Source organism: Elephas maximus, chromosome 11 (assembly GCF_024166365.1).
Source record: "Elephas maximus indicus isolate mEleMax1 chromosome 11, mEleMax1 primary haplotype, whole genome shotgun sequence".
NCBI lineage: Eukaryota > Metazoa > Chordata > Mammalia > Proboscidea > Elephantidae > Elephas > Elephas maximus.
In genome coordinates, this window is record NC_064829.1 from 26,590,673 (window position 1) to 26,605,411 (window position 14,739).

The following is a 14,739-nucleotide window of genomic DNA, read 5'->3' on the forward strand; positions in this document are numbered from 1 at the left end:
TACCCTAGAGATACAAGAGCCTTCACACAAACAGATATATGCACACCCATGTTTATTGCAGCTCTGTTTACAATAGCAAAAAGCTGGAAGCAACCAAGGTGTCCGTCAACGGATGAATGGGTAAATAAATTGTGGTATATTCACACAATGGAATACTACGCATCGATAAAGAACAGTGACGAATCTCTGAAACATTTCATAACATCGAGGAATCTGGAAGGCATTATGCTGAGCGAAATGAGTCAGAGGCAAAAGGACAAATATTGTATAAGACCTCTATTATAAGATCTTGAGAAATAGAAAAAACGGAGAAGAACACATACTTTTGTGGTTACAAAGGGCGGAGGGAGGGAGGGAAGGAGAGGGTTTTTTATTGATCAATCAGTAGATAAGAACTGCTTTGGGTGAAGGGAAAGACAACACACAATACAAGGAAGGTCAGCCTAATTGGACTGGTCTAAAAGCAAAGAGGTTTCCAGGATAAAATGAAAGCTTCAAAGGTCAGTGGAGCAGGGGCTGGGGTCTGGGGAACATGGTTTGAGGAGACTTCTAAGTCAACGGGCAAAATAATTCTATTATGAAAACATTCTGCATCCCACTTTGAATTGTGGCGCCTGGGGTCCTAAATGCCAACAAGCGGCCATCTAAGATACATCAATTGGTCTCAACCCACCTGGAGCAAAGGCAAAGGAAGAATACCAAGGCCACACGACAACTAAGAACCCAAGAGACAGAAAGGGCCACATGAACCAGAGACCTACATTATCCTGAGACCAGAAGAACTAGTTGGTGCCCGGCCACAATCGATGTCTGCCCTGCTAGGGAGCACAACAGACAACTCCTGAGGGAGCAGGAGGCCAATGGGATACAGACCCCAAATTCTCATAAAAAGACCATACCTAATGATATGCATGCAACTAGAGGAATCCCAGAGACAATGCTCCCCAGAACTTCTGATGGCACAGGACAGGAACCATCCCCGAAGACAACTCATCAGGCATGAAAAGGACTGGTCAGTGGGGGGGAGAGAGATGCTGATGAAGAGTGAGCCAATTAAATTAGGTGGACACTTGAGACGAGTGTTGGCAACTCTTGACTGGAGGGGGGATGGGAAGATAGAGAGGGAAGATGGCAAAATTGGCACGAAACAAGAGACTGAAAGGGCTGACTCAATAGGGGGAGAGCAAGTGGGAGAAGGGAGTAAGATGTATGTAAACCTACATGTGACAGACTGATTGGAATGGTAAATGTTCACTTGAAGCTTAATAAAAATTAATTAAAAAAAATACAAAAAAAAATGAATATTGAGATGCAGTTAACATTTGGTTAAGATTTATAAATTGGAATCCTAAAAGTAGTGATAATGCAGATAAGATGCCCTATCTAATTTATCTAACCATGAGGGCCTTCAGAGAGTAACTAACATCTAACGTTTTATCTCTGCCTCCCAAGTAAATTTGTATGGAATTCTGGAAAACAGTTTCAATACAGGCAAGATGACAGCACAAAACCAGAAAACCTTTTCTAGTTTTTTCATGGCTTCCTTTCCTCAATAATACATTGCAGTTATCTTTCCATGTCTGTACATACAAATTTACTTAAGTTTTTATAATGGGTGTAGATAATTTTATAATTGAGTTAATAAATTAAGATATTTAGGCTTATAATTTTTTTGCTATTAAAAATTTAATTATACAAATTGCTCCATGACACTCAAGATACAAGAAATGTAACACTGACTTTTTCTATTAAAATAATATCCATATTCATTCCTGTTTGCCCTGTTTGCCAAGGTAGATAAGAAATCCATTATCAATTGGCTGACCATATGTCCCAGTTTATGCTGGTTGTCTTGGTATGGTTAACCCCTTTCCTTTCAAAAATATGTTTCTTGATCCAGGAAAATGGGAGAAATCTGGAAGTTAACCCATAGTAGCTGTGACTGATACGGCTAACCCTCCTGTTATAGTTTGGACGCTGCCATTGAGGCTTTCCCCAAAGCCTGGGCTCTTAATGGTCAGTTCTCCTAGATACTCACATAGCCATCCCCCATACAGTTCCCATATAAGACCCACCTGGCTTCTTGGACCCTTCCATATCCACCCTCTATACTTTCCTTCCCAGTCCTGGGTTAGTTAACAGCATCAACTTCCTTTAGAGCACCAACCTCTTTTACTTTGCTCTTTAGTACCATCCAACTGAATTCCTCTTTAGGAATAGAGACCACTTGGAATAGGCCTAGGGTTAGGGTTGTGTTCAAGGGGGCCCTGAAACACAAACATGATGCTGAGTAGATAATCAAACCAAAAAAACCCACTGCCACTGAGCTGACTCTGACTCGTAGCAGCCCTATAGGACAGAGTAGAACTGCCCCATTGGATTGCCAAGGCCGTAATCTTTACAGAAGCTGACTGTCACATCTTTCTCCTGTTCCCAGTTGGTGGGTTTGAACCTCTGAGTGCTTAACCACTGCACCACCAGGGCTCCTAATGCCTCAGTAATGTGCCCTTACACTGCAGTAAACTTCCTTTGGCATATATCTTGGTGCTTAATTTAACATTTCCACGGGAAATGAAATTCCATATATATAAAAAGGCATATATATTTAAAATGTTCATTATACTGCCAAAAAAGAGTGAAGTCACTGCCCCAGTAGGCTAGGAGAATAGGGCTACCACTCAAAGTCACCCAGAGTCTGGAGGGTGAGACTACCACACAGATGGACAACAGAGAACTATTTTCAACACTTGAAATCTAATGAAATTTACCCTCATGAGTTTTGGACTTGCTTTGGTACCTGTGACCCTTTCTGTTGCTCCAATTTCTCCCTTTTTGAATGGGAATATCCACCTTACACCTGTTCCACCACTATACTCTGGAAGCAGGTAACTTGTATCCTAGGTTTCACAGGTCCACAGATGGAGAGGAATTTTGCCCCACGATGGACCATACCAGAGTCTCACCCATACCTGGTTTAGATAATAACATTTTGGATTTAGAGCTGATGCTGGAATGGGTTAAGACTTTTGGAGATGCTGGGTGGGATAAATGTATTTTGCATGTGGAAATAATGTGGAATTTGGGGGGGCTGGATGATGGAGTGTTATGGACTGAATTGTCCCCCTTCCCACCTCCCCAACAAAAGATATGTTGAAATCCTAATCCCTGTACCTGTGGATGTGACCATATTTGGGAAAATTATCAGTTAAGTTTTATCAGAGTAGGGTGGATCATAATCCTTACCCTTTGAGTGGTGTCTTACAAAAGGAGAGAACAGAGACAGGGAGTCAAACACAGGGGAAGACACCATGTGAGAATCCATCTGCATCCAAGGAAGCCAAGGAAACACCTGGGCCTACCAGAAGCTGAAAGACTATTATCTTCTTCTAGAGCTGAAAAAGAGCACAGCTCTGCTGACACCCCGAATCCAACTTCTAGCCTTGAGAACTCAGAAAATAAATTTCTTTAAAGCCACTCACTTTGCAGTACTTTGTTTTGGCAGCCCTTTGTTCCTGGGAAATAAAGACAGCCAGACTGGTGCCGAACTTCTAGGCACTCTTAGTGTGTCTTCCTATAGTAAAGTGTGAAAAGCTACAAGTTACAGTTCTCAGACTCCCTTGCAGCAGAGTTCTGGATACCTTTGTTTTGGCCAAGCAGATGTACCCACAGGGCAGAAGCAGGACAGGGACTGCAGCTGTGCTAATGTCAACAAGCAGGGTCATGAAAGTGGTTTTTCTTTTTTATTCATTTATTTGAAAGAGGTTTCTTCTGAGGCAGTGTTGGTGGAGATCCCAGTGTCCACACACAAGGTTCATAAGTGGCAAGCGCACAAAGCATCTAATTCGGTGTGGATTAGAGCAGGCACGGCAACGTACTGTAGGAAGCTTGCAGTAGTAGTGTGGCTTTGTGATCATGCTGGTGTGCTGTGGGATCGAGTGGTTTCCTGATCTTAGAAGAGGAGGCAGCTCTCTTAACTGACCTGGTGCTGCAGGGTGCCACTGGTAGTCATTCCTCAAAGCCCTGTCTTCTCAGGTTAATATTTTGTTTAAAACAGAAACCCTCAGTTGCTTAAACTAATTAGAACTCTGTTCTCTGCAACTGTATGTTAATACATTAGGTAATGATGATGGTTCTAAGAAGAGAGTAGGGACATCATCAAGAACTGTGAAGGGGCTGATATTTTACCCTAATTGCAAGCTGCAAGTTAGCTTGCCACAGCTGCATGGATACTGGTCTGGTAGAAGATATGAGACTCCTGGGTCAGAGCCAAATGACTTTATTTAACAGCACAGCAAGCACCATGAGCTTCATGTTCATGTCAGTTTCTCCTGCGCCTGAAGTCCTATAGAGGTTATGCGGAGCGACTCAGGTAGGTGCTGAGCATACAGTGGGTTTGCATCACAACTGAGAAATCCCAAGTTTAGGGAACCCAAATCTTTTGTAATCAGCTCAAGCAAACCTGCCCAACTTTTGCCCTGGAGACAGACAATATCTTTATTATACTGGACAGTAAACACATCTGCCTTCCTCTTAAGTGTAGGCGCTGTATCTTCCCAGGCTGTTCACTATACAAACATCCTTGAAATGATAGTCGGGATCAAAGGCTCTCAGAGCCTCTGCTCACGAGATGTGCAGAAACGCAAGAGACTCACCTAGTATTGTGTCCCAACAGACATTAGCCAACTTTTCATTTCAACTATAGCCACACTTCCTTTAGAGCCTAAACTAGGCTTTATCTTTTAAAAATCTAGTTATGAAATCTAATAAAACATTTGTATACACTCAGAGGCTAATTTGGAGCATGGTTTCTATTCATTTCAGTCATGAGAAAACACCATAGCAGCCATCATTAAAGGTATCCATCCATAAATTACTTTTATTTCTCATTAAATGAGCACAGAGTCATTAGCATATTAATAACAGATATGTTTATTCTTACATATCCATCAGTGCGGCTTCCAATACCACTTGAAACATGCATATCGTCCTAGAGACGAATCAGTTTTCCAGTGCTTCTTATTTGATACACATTACTGCAAAGCCATTATAAATTACTGAGGAGGTATTTGGTTAAAAAAATAAACAATAAATCATACTGCCCATTATGAATCGACTCTTGTTACTAGACAAGAGTTTAACAGTATTTATCTGGTAATTCCTATGTTAACTGGAAAACATCACAGATGTATTGCCATAATTTTCTTTTATACTGGTGCAACCTTCTACATTTTTTGCAGTTTTATAAAGTCATTCACTGCTGTAGCAGGTAGTTTGATGCAAAGATTGTACTCAATTTAGGAAGGTCCAACAAACCCCTAAATATTTTAAATTAAACCAATTATCAATGAAAAACCCACTGACACATATTTTTTTTTGAAAATATGTTTTCTGAAATTTCTGTACTTAGTCATGGCAGTAAAATAATTCTCTCAAATTAAGGCACTAAAAGGGCAATGCAACTGCCATTGAAAGTGTTCTAAGAATAATTTACATTTCAAACAGTGCATACATTTCTTATATGTTTGTTAACTTAATGTCTTTATCACTTAAAACCACAAAGAAATACATTATACAATTATAGAAATGATGTACCCCACAAAATGCTTTTAAACTTGGTTCTTTTGTACAGTTAGTTTCTAATGTCTCTAGTAGTAAAATAACTCAATATGGCTTGGCAAAAATGCATAATTTTTTTTTTTTTTTGCCTTTTTTTCTCCCATTTCCCAATCTACAAACTTGCTGAAACACATACAATATTTTGTAAAGCATAATGTAAATAAAATATTTAATTTCTCCATCAAGTCCACCATGGGCAATCACCAGTAAGGCTTTTAAGTTCTACAGTGAGGGCACTGAAGTTCAAGTGATGTCACTGCTTTTTAAAAATAGTTTTGTATAGTCTTGCAAGAGCACGAAAACTTAAAGTCATTTAAAAAAACATCAACAACAACAAAAAACTTCAGTTTGTCTCATTTTGAGATATTTTCTTTACTCCTTCCATGAGCTGATCTTGACAGTGATGGCCATTCCACTTGAAAGTTAAGTCTCTTCCTCTCACTCATATGAGGAAAAACGTGTTCTATCATGATTGACAGGCATTTTCTTAGAAATTCAAAAAGGCAGCACCTTTAAAAATATATATATATATATATATATCTAGCTAAGCTTTTTCCCCAATTGTACTTGCATTAAATAGTAATAATTAATCTAATCTACCTGTAGGCAAACCCGCAATAAAAAAAAAAAACCCTCAGTGTGCTTTTGTGCCAAAGCGAAGACAGAGTAACAGCACTCTTAACCCTGAAGCCTGTGATATTTGTGTCAAAGGAACAGCCTGTTTGCTCTGCATGATTAAAGAAGCCTGGTTTATCAGGTAGCATCCCACAAGACTCCACAAGGCACTAGGACACACGGTTAACTGTTGGGGGAAAGAAAAGGAGAAAAATAAAATTTAAGAAATGTACCCAGTTTAAAAATTACAAGAAATAAAATTAAAGGTAATAAATATTATCTTTATATATAATAATTAACTAATTACCCCAAATTTGGAAAATAGGGAAAAAGAAAATACATAAACAGTTTTCAAATGCATTTTTATATAGTTATCTTACTTTAAATAATTTCAGATCTGGTTTTTATCCTACAGATCTTAAACATTTTTTCCATATTGTAACTTAAACCTTCATAAATATAATAGCTACATAATATTCTATAAAGTGAGAATATTATAATTTACTTCACCTTTTCTCAATTACTGGATATTAAGATTGCTCCAAATGTTTTTGCTACTACAAGTAACACTAAAGTGGACATCTTTCTGGTACTTTTAAAGTTGGCTTACAAACAAATGCCATTCTAGTCCACCAATGGCCACGTCATTGGATGATGTTTTAACCATGTACAGGCAGTATCTGGCTTATGATGGGGCTCCATTCTGATGACTCTGCTGTAATTGTTTCTGACGTTACGCTGAATACCTCATTTTTTTTTAAGTTTTCATTATTATTGCTTTTTATTATCAGTATCTTTATAAATCCAATCTATATTTGTCTATGGGGGTTGGAAACATTAGATATAAATTTATGGATATGATGACACCAGCAAATTACATGCTGCAACATCGTACGCAGTACACATTACAAACAGTACGATGTGCCAAAAAAAAGGACGGTCATAAGTGTGGTTCGTCGTAACTCGAGTGTGTTATAAATAGTGGACTACCTTAAGGGAATACCTTAATTCCTTAACATGGAATGGGAATATACCTCCTTCTTCCAGTTCATAGTAAACTTTTTTAAATTTATTTTTAAATTTTATTTTGTTATTGCTGTTGAGAATATCCACAGCAAAACATACACTAATTCAACAGTTTCTACATGTATGATTCAGCGACACTGATTACATTCTTTGAGTTGTACAACCATTCACATCCTCCTTTTCTGAGTTGTTCTTCCTCCCTTAACATAAACTCACTGCCCCCTCAGGTTCCTACCTAATCTTTCAAGTTGCTGTTGTCAATTTCATTCCATATAGATAGTTCTTAAAAGAGCATAATGCTCAAGGCAGACATTTTTTACTAGTTAAGCAAAACTATCGTTTGGTTTTAAGAAGACTTCAGGGGTATTTTTGGTTTAAGGTTTAAAGATTATCTCAGGGCAACAGTTTCAGGGTTCATCGAGCCTCCATGGCTCTATTAAGTCTGCATTTCATAAGGATCTGAAATTCTGTTCCTGTAGTTTCCCCGTTTTGACCAGGATTCTTCTACAGACTGTTTGATCAAGATGTTCTATAATGGTAGCTGGGCACCAGCAGTTCTTCTGGTCTCATGGCAAAGGAGACAGTTGTTCAAAAAGGCCATAGTAATTTTTACTGCTGTTGGTTAACCATAATACTTCATAAAATTTAGAAGAAAAATGCCTTATTTAGAAAAGTTGAAAGGGAACACAAGAGGGAAAAGATTAAACTCTTTTCCAAGTCAAATAAGATGTCAAAATCATTTTTTTTGTTTAATGTGCTTTCTTGTCAAAATCTCTTAAGTATTTTTTATAAAAGCATTTTAAGTTTTGCTCAGCTACAAAGCTAAACAGTAACATTTTTTCAGTCAGTTTCTAAGTAGATAAGAGGTGAAAAGAGTGAATAGATACGGATTAAAGTGATAAGCAATTTTTCTTAATGTACAAAATTGAGACTGTGCTGAAGTTTCAGAAAATTAATAATGAGGGGAGGAGGGAAGACGTATAAAGGACATGAACTATAATAGGAAAATGACCGATGCTATATAGACTATTTTTTTATGGAGATTGTTAACTCATTCCAAAGATAGAAAAACCTGAAAAAATAAGGTCAGACAGCAGCATATATGTAGTGTGATGGATTACTTTTATGTGGCCTTTCTAGCCATGGTCTTGTAACTCCCATCCAAGTGATTGGGCGGGACTGTGTGATAGGGTAGTTGTGGCCCACCAAAGGGTTGGTCAGTTTTGCTATCCCACTGGGTTTGAAATGAGCCACCCCAGAGGCAGGAAAGACAGGATTCTCACCACAACGAAGGAAGAAGAGCCAACATGTCCTTTGGACCCAGGATCCCTGCCCTGAGAAGCTCTTGGAACTAGGAGACAGAGATAACTGTAACACTAAAGGCAGTCAGAAGTGACAGCAGAGATCCGACAGCAGAGGCCCGGCAGCAGGATGTGGTGGGCTGAGTGCCTTTGGGCAGAGGCCTAGGACCATGGAGAGGCATGCCTTAGAGCATGGCTGGGGAGAGGCTGTCCTGAGGGAAGAACTGTATCCTTGAGTGTTTGTGAGCCTGAGTTGTAACCTGTTACCTCCCTAATAAACTTCATAATTGTGAGTATGGTCTGTGAGTTCTGTGTGGCCATTGCAATAAATTATCGAACCCAGCAGTGAAGTAGAGAGTGCTGTGGGAGGGACGGTTGATGTCAGATCTGGTAAAGACGGTGGAGAGAAGAGGCATGTCTGACCCCCACCTCATAGGAATTAGCCTTGGACTGTTGATCTTGATTCTCCTTCCCCTTTGTGAAGTTAGCAGAGGTCAGGCGTCACCTCCATGCTCTATTTTCACAATATATTATACATAGATTTAATACGCTTTTTAAAAAATCTTGGAGAAAAATGTATAACACTTTAAACAACATAAATTACTCATAAAGCAGCAAAAACTAAATATTTTTTGTAAAACTATTTGGTATCTATTTAGGATGGATGGTTAAGAGACTTTACGAATACGGAATGTCCTCTGATTGAAATACTGCTCAGTTTTGGTATACTCTATAGAGATTGTGAGCATGGCAAAGGACTGGGCGGTGGTTCGTCCCATAGTACACAGGGTTGCTATGAGTCGGAACTGACTCAACAGCAGCTAATGACAACAACAACAACATAGAGATCAGGAACTTAAACAGATGGTCAATTCTGGAGGAGAAACACAAATCAGGCTGTAAAGCAGGCAAGGTTATAAAGTAGAGTGAATGGTCTGGCTATGATAGGAAATCAGAATAAAGTAACATGATGGAATTAGCGCTTAAGGAAGATTTGTCTAGCATTAAAATGTAGGGGCAGGGGGCACTTATATAGGATTCCACAGAAATAAGTCAGGAGTGAGGTGATAATATACTTGCAGTGTGGCAGCCGGAAAATACAGAAGAAGGAATGGATATGAATCATGTCAAAGACTTAGACTTGGTTACTGACAAGAGGGAGTGAAGAAAAAAGATGAGTTAAAGACAGCTGGGAGCCTGCTTGGAAGAAGTGGGTAATATTAGCAGAGAGGCAAATTAGCTTTAGGTCTCAGCTTCTAGATTGAAATGGCACTCTTAATCTAAAGATTATACTCCGGGGGGAACTGGTATTTGATATGGGAGGAAAAAACACAGGTTTTGAATTGGGCAAAAATGGGTTCCAATCCTGACTACACCACTAATTAACTGTGTGGCCTTGTGCAAGTTACTTAATTTCTCTGAGCCTCATTTATTCAGGTGAATATACAACAACCTCTCTCCAAGATAGGGTTTAATTATGTCCTAAAACTGTTTATCAAAGCATATAAGATATTTAGAAAAATATCCATCAAAAAGAGTTAAATTAAAAAAAAAAGAACTATGCCAGCTTGCTGTTGTTAGGTGCCATTGAGTCAGTTCTGACCCATAGTGACCCTATGTACAACAGAACAAAACACTGCCCAGTCCTGAGACATCCTCACAATTGTTGTTCTGCTTGAGCCCAATGCCAACACAGTTAACAATAAAGAAAAGATGAACAAAGTTTTATATGAATCTACTTACATTTAAAAAGATATAAACCACACGGTTAAAACATTAAGCCCTAAACATCTGCTATGGATACCAACCTGTGACAATAAAATTTGACAGGGGATCTAAAACAAGTAGCATATTTATAAATATTATTTAATTTTTAACAGGAATCAATTAACCAGTTTATAGAGTCATTTCAAATCTAAGACCTAGCTACAAATGATGGTAAAAAGAAAAATTAGATTTCTGCTTTTAATAGATGTTATCCAATAACTTTCACATTATTAAAAATATTAATATTTCAATCCTTACCTAGTTTTTCCAGATGTATTTTTGACCACTTTCCTGAAAGACTGGTTTGCAGCAGATCTTGTAGAAAGTGTTCGAGGGGATGCGCGAACAAAACCGGAGGGTGGATTTTTGGGGATCTTCTTTACTAAATGAGTTACCCATTTCTTTTGTTCATCCTGAGAACATGCTAACAGCAGCATATCTCTTGCTGATGTTACATCATAACTTACTATATGTTAAGATTTAAAAAAAAAAGCACAATTAAAGCCATATAATATTAAAAAAAAAGTTAATTAAATGATAATTTTTCAAGTTTTTAAAAGATTTACTATGCTTAAATTAGCTTGGACAATATCCCTTTCTCCTCAATGTAATTAAGGCTGAAAATTTTAAAAGCAACATCAGTCATAAGCTAATAAAGTAAAATCAGAAATATTAAAAAAAAAAATGCAGAAGTGAAGCAAGTGAATGTAGTCACAGAACACGATTTTCTTATCTTAAGATGGCTATACCCTGACTTATATCCCTCAAGCCAACTCTGGTAAACTAGACGCTATTTTATAATGTCAATGACACGGTGTGCTGGTCCAGACAAAAGACAAGAAAAGAAACGGGAGGTAAAAACTCAAGGCAGGGGGTAGAGTGGAACTCACCTGTTAACTCCTCTAATTTAGAATGATTTCTTTGTGGCATGAGTTTACAAAGGGGTGATATTCTTAAATATATTATGTTCAAAGCTAAATCTGTAGCTGTGGAATGATAGGTGCTTTTTGCTCTCCTAAGGTCAAAATAAGGAGCCCTGGTGGCGCAACGGAAAAGCACTCAGCTACTAACCAAAAGGATGGTGGTTCAAATCCACCCAGTGCTCTGTGGGAGAAAGCCCTGGCAATCTGCTTCCGTAAAAGATTACAGCCAAGAATGCCTTATGGAATCGGAATGGACGCCATGGCACTCAGCAACAACAGTGTCAACAAAATATTACTTTTTATAACCTCTTTGCAACTTGGTATAGCAACTGCTACACTTGAAGAATTTATTTCACTGGGATTTAAAACTAAATTTGTTAAAGCTGTAAAAACAATTTTTTAACATGCCTTACCTTTACAGGGAGAAATCAAGTCCTCTTTCTTATCTAAATGGTCTCTGTGGCACTTAACATGGCATCTTCGACATTCTAGGGCAGGGGGTGGCTTGAAAACATGCCAGAGAGGTTTGGCACAGGCCTCACAGTTGGCTGGGAAGTGGTAGAGTGTCGGGATGAACTCATGGCCTTTGTGATTTTGAAAATTAGTTTTTTCAGCTTGTTGTACTGGTTCCATCTCTACTTCTTTTCTACATTCACCTTCGTTTGCATATAATATCTATATTCAGAGGTGGTAGAAGAAAAAGATTAAAAAAGATCTTAATCTATACATACAAGTTTCAAATATATAAAAGCCTGCTATATTTTACATTTACTTAACAAAATTCATTTACTACTTAGGTGAAAGATCTTTTAAAATTATAATGTCAGATTTTTACCTGGAATATTTTAGGAATTTCTTCAGTTTCAGCTCTATACACATCCCCTTGGGTTACAGGTCGAACATGAAACAGTTTACTAAAATAAAAATAAACATGACATAGGCCATTATAAAAATTCACTGACAGCAAAAGACAAGAACAGACATTTCACTGAATAGGACATAGAGATGGCAATAAGCACATGAAGATATTCAGCATCATTAGTCATTAAGGAAATACATAATTCAAACCACAATGAGATATCACTATATACCTGTCAGAATGGCTAAAACCAAAAAATAGTGATAACATCAAATGTTGGCAAAGATGTAGAAGCTGGATCACTTATACACTGCTGGTGGGCATGTAAAATTGTATTGCCGCTTTGGAAAAGAGTATGGCAGTTTCTTACAAAACTGAACATGTACATTCCATATAACTCAGCAAACTCTACTGTTGGGCTTTATTTAAAAAAATGAAAAATTATGCCTACACAAAAATCTGTATATGAATGTCCATACCAACTTCATTAATAATAAACAAAAACTGAAAAAACCCAAATGAATGGTTAAACAAACTGTGGCACATTCATACTTCAGAATACTACTCGGCAATGAAAAGGAACAAACCGTAACTTGGATGTTATGTCAAGGGAGTTATGCTGAGTGAAAAACGCCAACCTCAAAAGGTCACATACTATATGATTTTATTTATATAAGTCTTCAAATAACAAAGTTATAAGGATGGAGACAGATTAGTGGCTGCTGGAGATTAGGGAGGGATGGAGAAAGAGAGCTGCCTGTGACTGTAAATAGGATCCTGTGGTGGAACTGTTCTCCGTTTTCACTGTGGTGGTAGTCATATGAATCTATACATGTGATAAAGTCACATAAACACGTACAAGTGGTGTGTGCACATGCACACACATAAATAACTACATGTTAAACTGGTGAAATCTAAATAAGGTTGGTGTACTGTATCTATACCAATATTGTATCACAATTTTCCAAGATGTTTCCACTGGGGGAAACTGGGTAAAGGTATGTGGGGGATTTCTCTGTATTCTTTCTTTTTTTTTTTTTTTTTACGAGTCTTATTTTTTTCTATTGTGTTTAGGTCTAAGTTTACAGAGTGAATTAGTCTCTTTTACTATTTCTTACAATTGCATGTTACTCTACAATTATCTCAACATAAAGTTAAAACTTATTTACATAAAAATCAACCAACTTCTCATTTATTGACTACTACATCCAACAACCGTGGAATACAGATACTTTTAAAGTATACACTAAACATTCACCAAGAAAAACCATATTTGGGCCATAGACTTTAAATGCCCCAAATATTTGGAAATTAAGTAACATGCTATTAAATCATGCATAAGTCAAAGAAAAAGATCACAAGGGAAATTAGAAAACATTTTGAACTGAGTGGTAATAAAAACACAATATACATATCAGCATTTACTGATGCAGCTAAGGCAGTGTCTCAAAGGAAACATATAGCTTTAAATACTTCTATCTTAAAAAGGAGATGCAAAATTAACGATCTAAGCTTCTATCTTAAGGAGCTGAAAAAACAGCAAATTAAACCCAAAACAGGTAGATAAAAATAAATAATAAAAAAAAGAACTCAATGAAATGGAAAATAGACCTACAATAGAAAAAAATAACAAAGTCAAAAGTTGGTTCTTTGAAAACATTAATAAAGCCGATAAGCCTGCAGTAAGACTGATAGAAAAAGGGAGAAAACACAAATTACTGATATCAGAAATACTAAGAGCATCACTACAGATTCTAAAAGACTTAAGCTATCTAAATACAGTAGCCACAAGCCACATGGGGCTATTTAAACTAAAATGGAACAACATTAAAAATTTAGTTCCTCAGCTGCACTAGCTATACTTCAAGCAGCCACTGGACAGTGCAGATATGAAACACTTCCATCATGGAAAATTCTGTAGAATACCACTACTATACGAATTAAGAGTAACAAGTAGGATACAATTTATACCGATAAAATTGATGATGTAAATGAAATGGACAAATTCCTTGAAAATACAATTATCAAGACCATCACAAGACGAAAAAGAAATAATCTATACAGTCCCATACCTATTAAAGAATTTGATTTTGTAATCATAAAACCTCTCAACAAGGAAAACTCCACACCCAGATGGCTTTATCACTGAATTCTGTCAATCCCTTATAGAAGAAATACTACTAATCCTATACAAACTCATTCAGAAAATAGAGGAGGAAAGAACACTTGCCAACTCATTTTCTGATGCCACCATAATCATGACACCAAAACAGGTAGATACTATGAGAAAGGAAAATTACCAACCCATACCCTCAAGAACAAAAATCTGATACTGAAACATTAGCAAATTGAATCTAATAATGTATAAATACATTATAATCGAGTGGGACTTATTTTAGCAATGAAATATTGGTTTAACATAAAAAATATCATAACAGAATAAAGGCTGAAAAACTATGTAATCTCAATAGATGCACAAACGCATATGACAAAATTCAACACCCAGTTATGATTATGGAAAAAAAAGAAAACACTCTCAGTAAAGTAGAAAAAAGCGGGGTGGGGGGGTATATATAATCTGATAAGGGCATGTATACGAAACCTAAAGCTAACATCATACTTAATGGTGAAA

At 37.2% G+C, this 14,739-nt stretch overlaps 1 protein-coding gene across 3 annotated transcripts in view; it reads right to left on the reverse strand.

Annotated features, from left to right (window-relative positions):
- Nucleotides 1-4,860: 4,860 nt before the first annotated feature.
- Nucleotides 4,861-14,739, reverse strand: part of ROCK1 (Rho associated coiled-coil containing protein kinase 1) — a 183,651-nt gene continuing 173,772 nt past the window's right edge. For 2 of the 3 annotated variants that reach the window (XM_049901935.1, XM_049901933.1), the window contains exons 30-33: nt 12,084-12,162; nt 11,662-11,923; nt 10,584-10,791; nt 4,861-6,418 (exon numbers count right to left, since the gene is read on the reverse strand). In XM_049901935.1, the coding sequence (XP_049757892.1) occupies nt 6,415-6,418; nt 10,584-10,791; nt 11,662-11,923; nt 12,084-12,162 (553 nt within the window). In that variant the 3' untranslated portion in view covers nt 4,861-6,414. Of the gene's footprint in view, nt 6,419-10,579; nt 10,792-11,661; nt 11,924-12,083; nt 12,163-14,739 lie in introns of those variants that run through there. The other variant, XM_049901934.1, reaches the window with a different exon arrangement.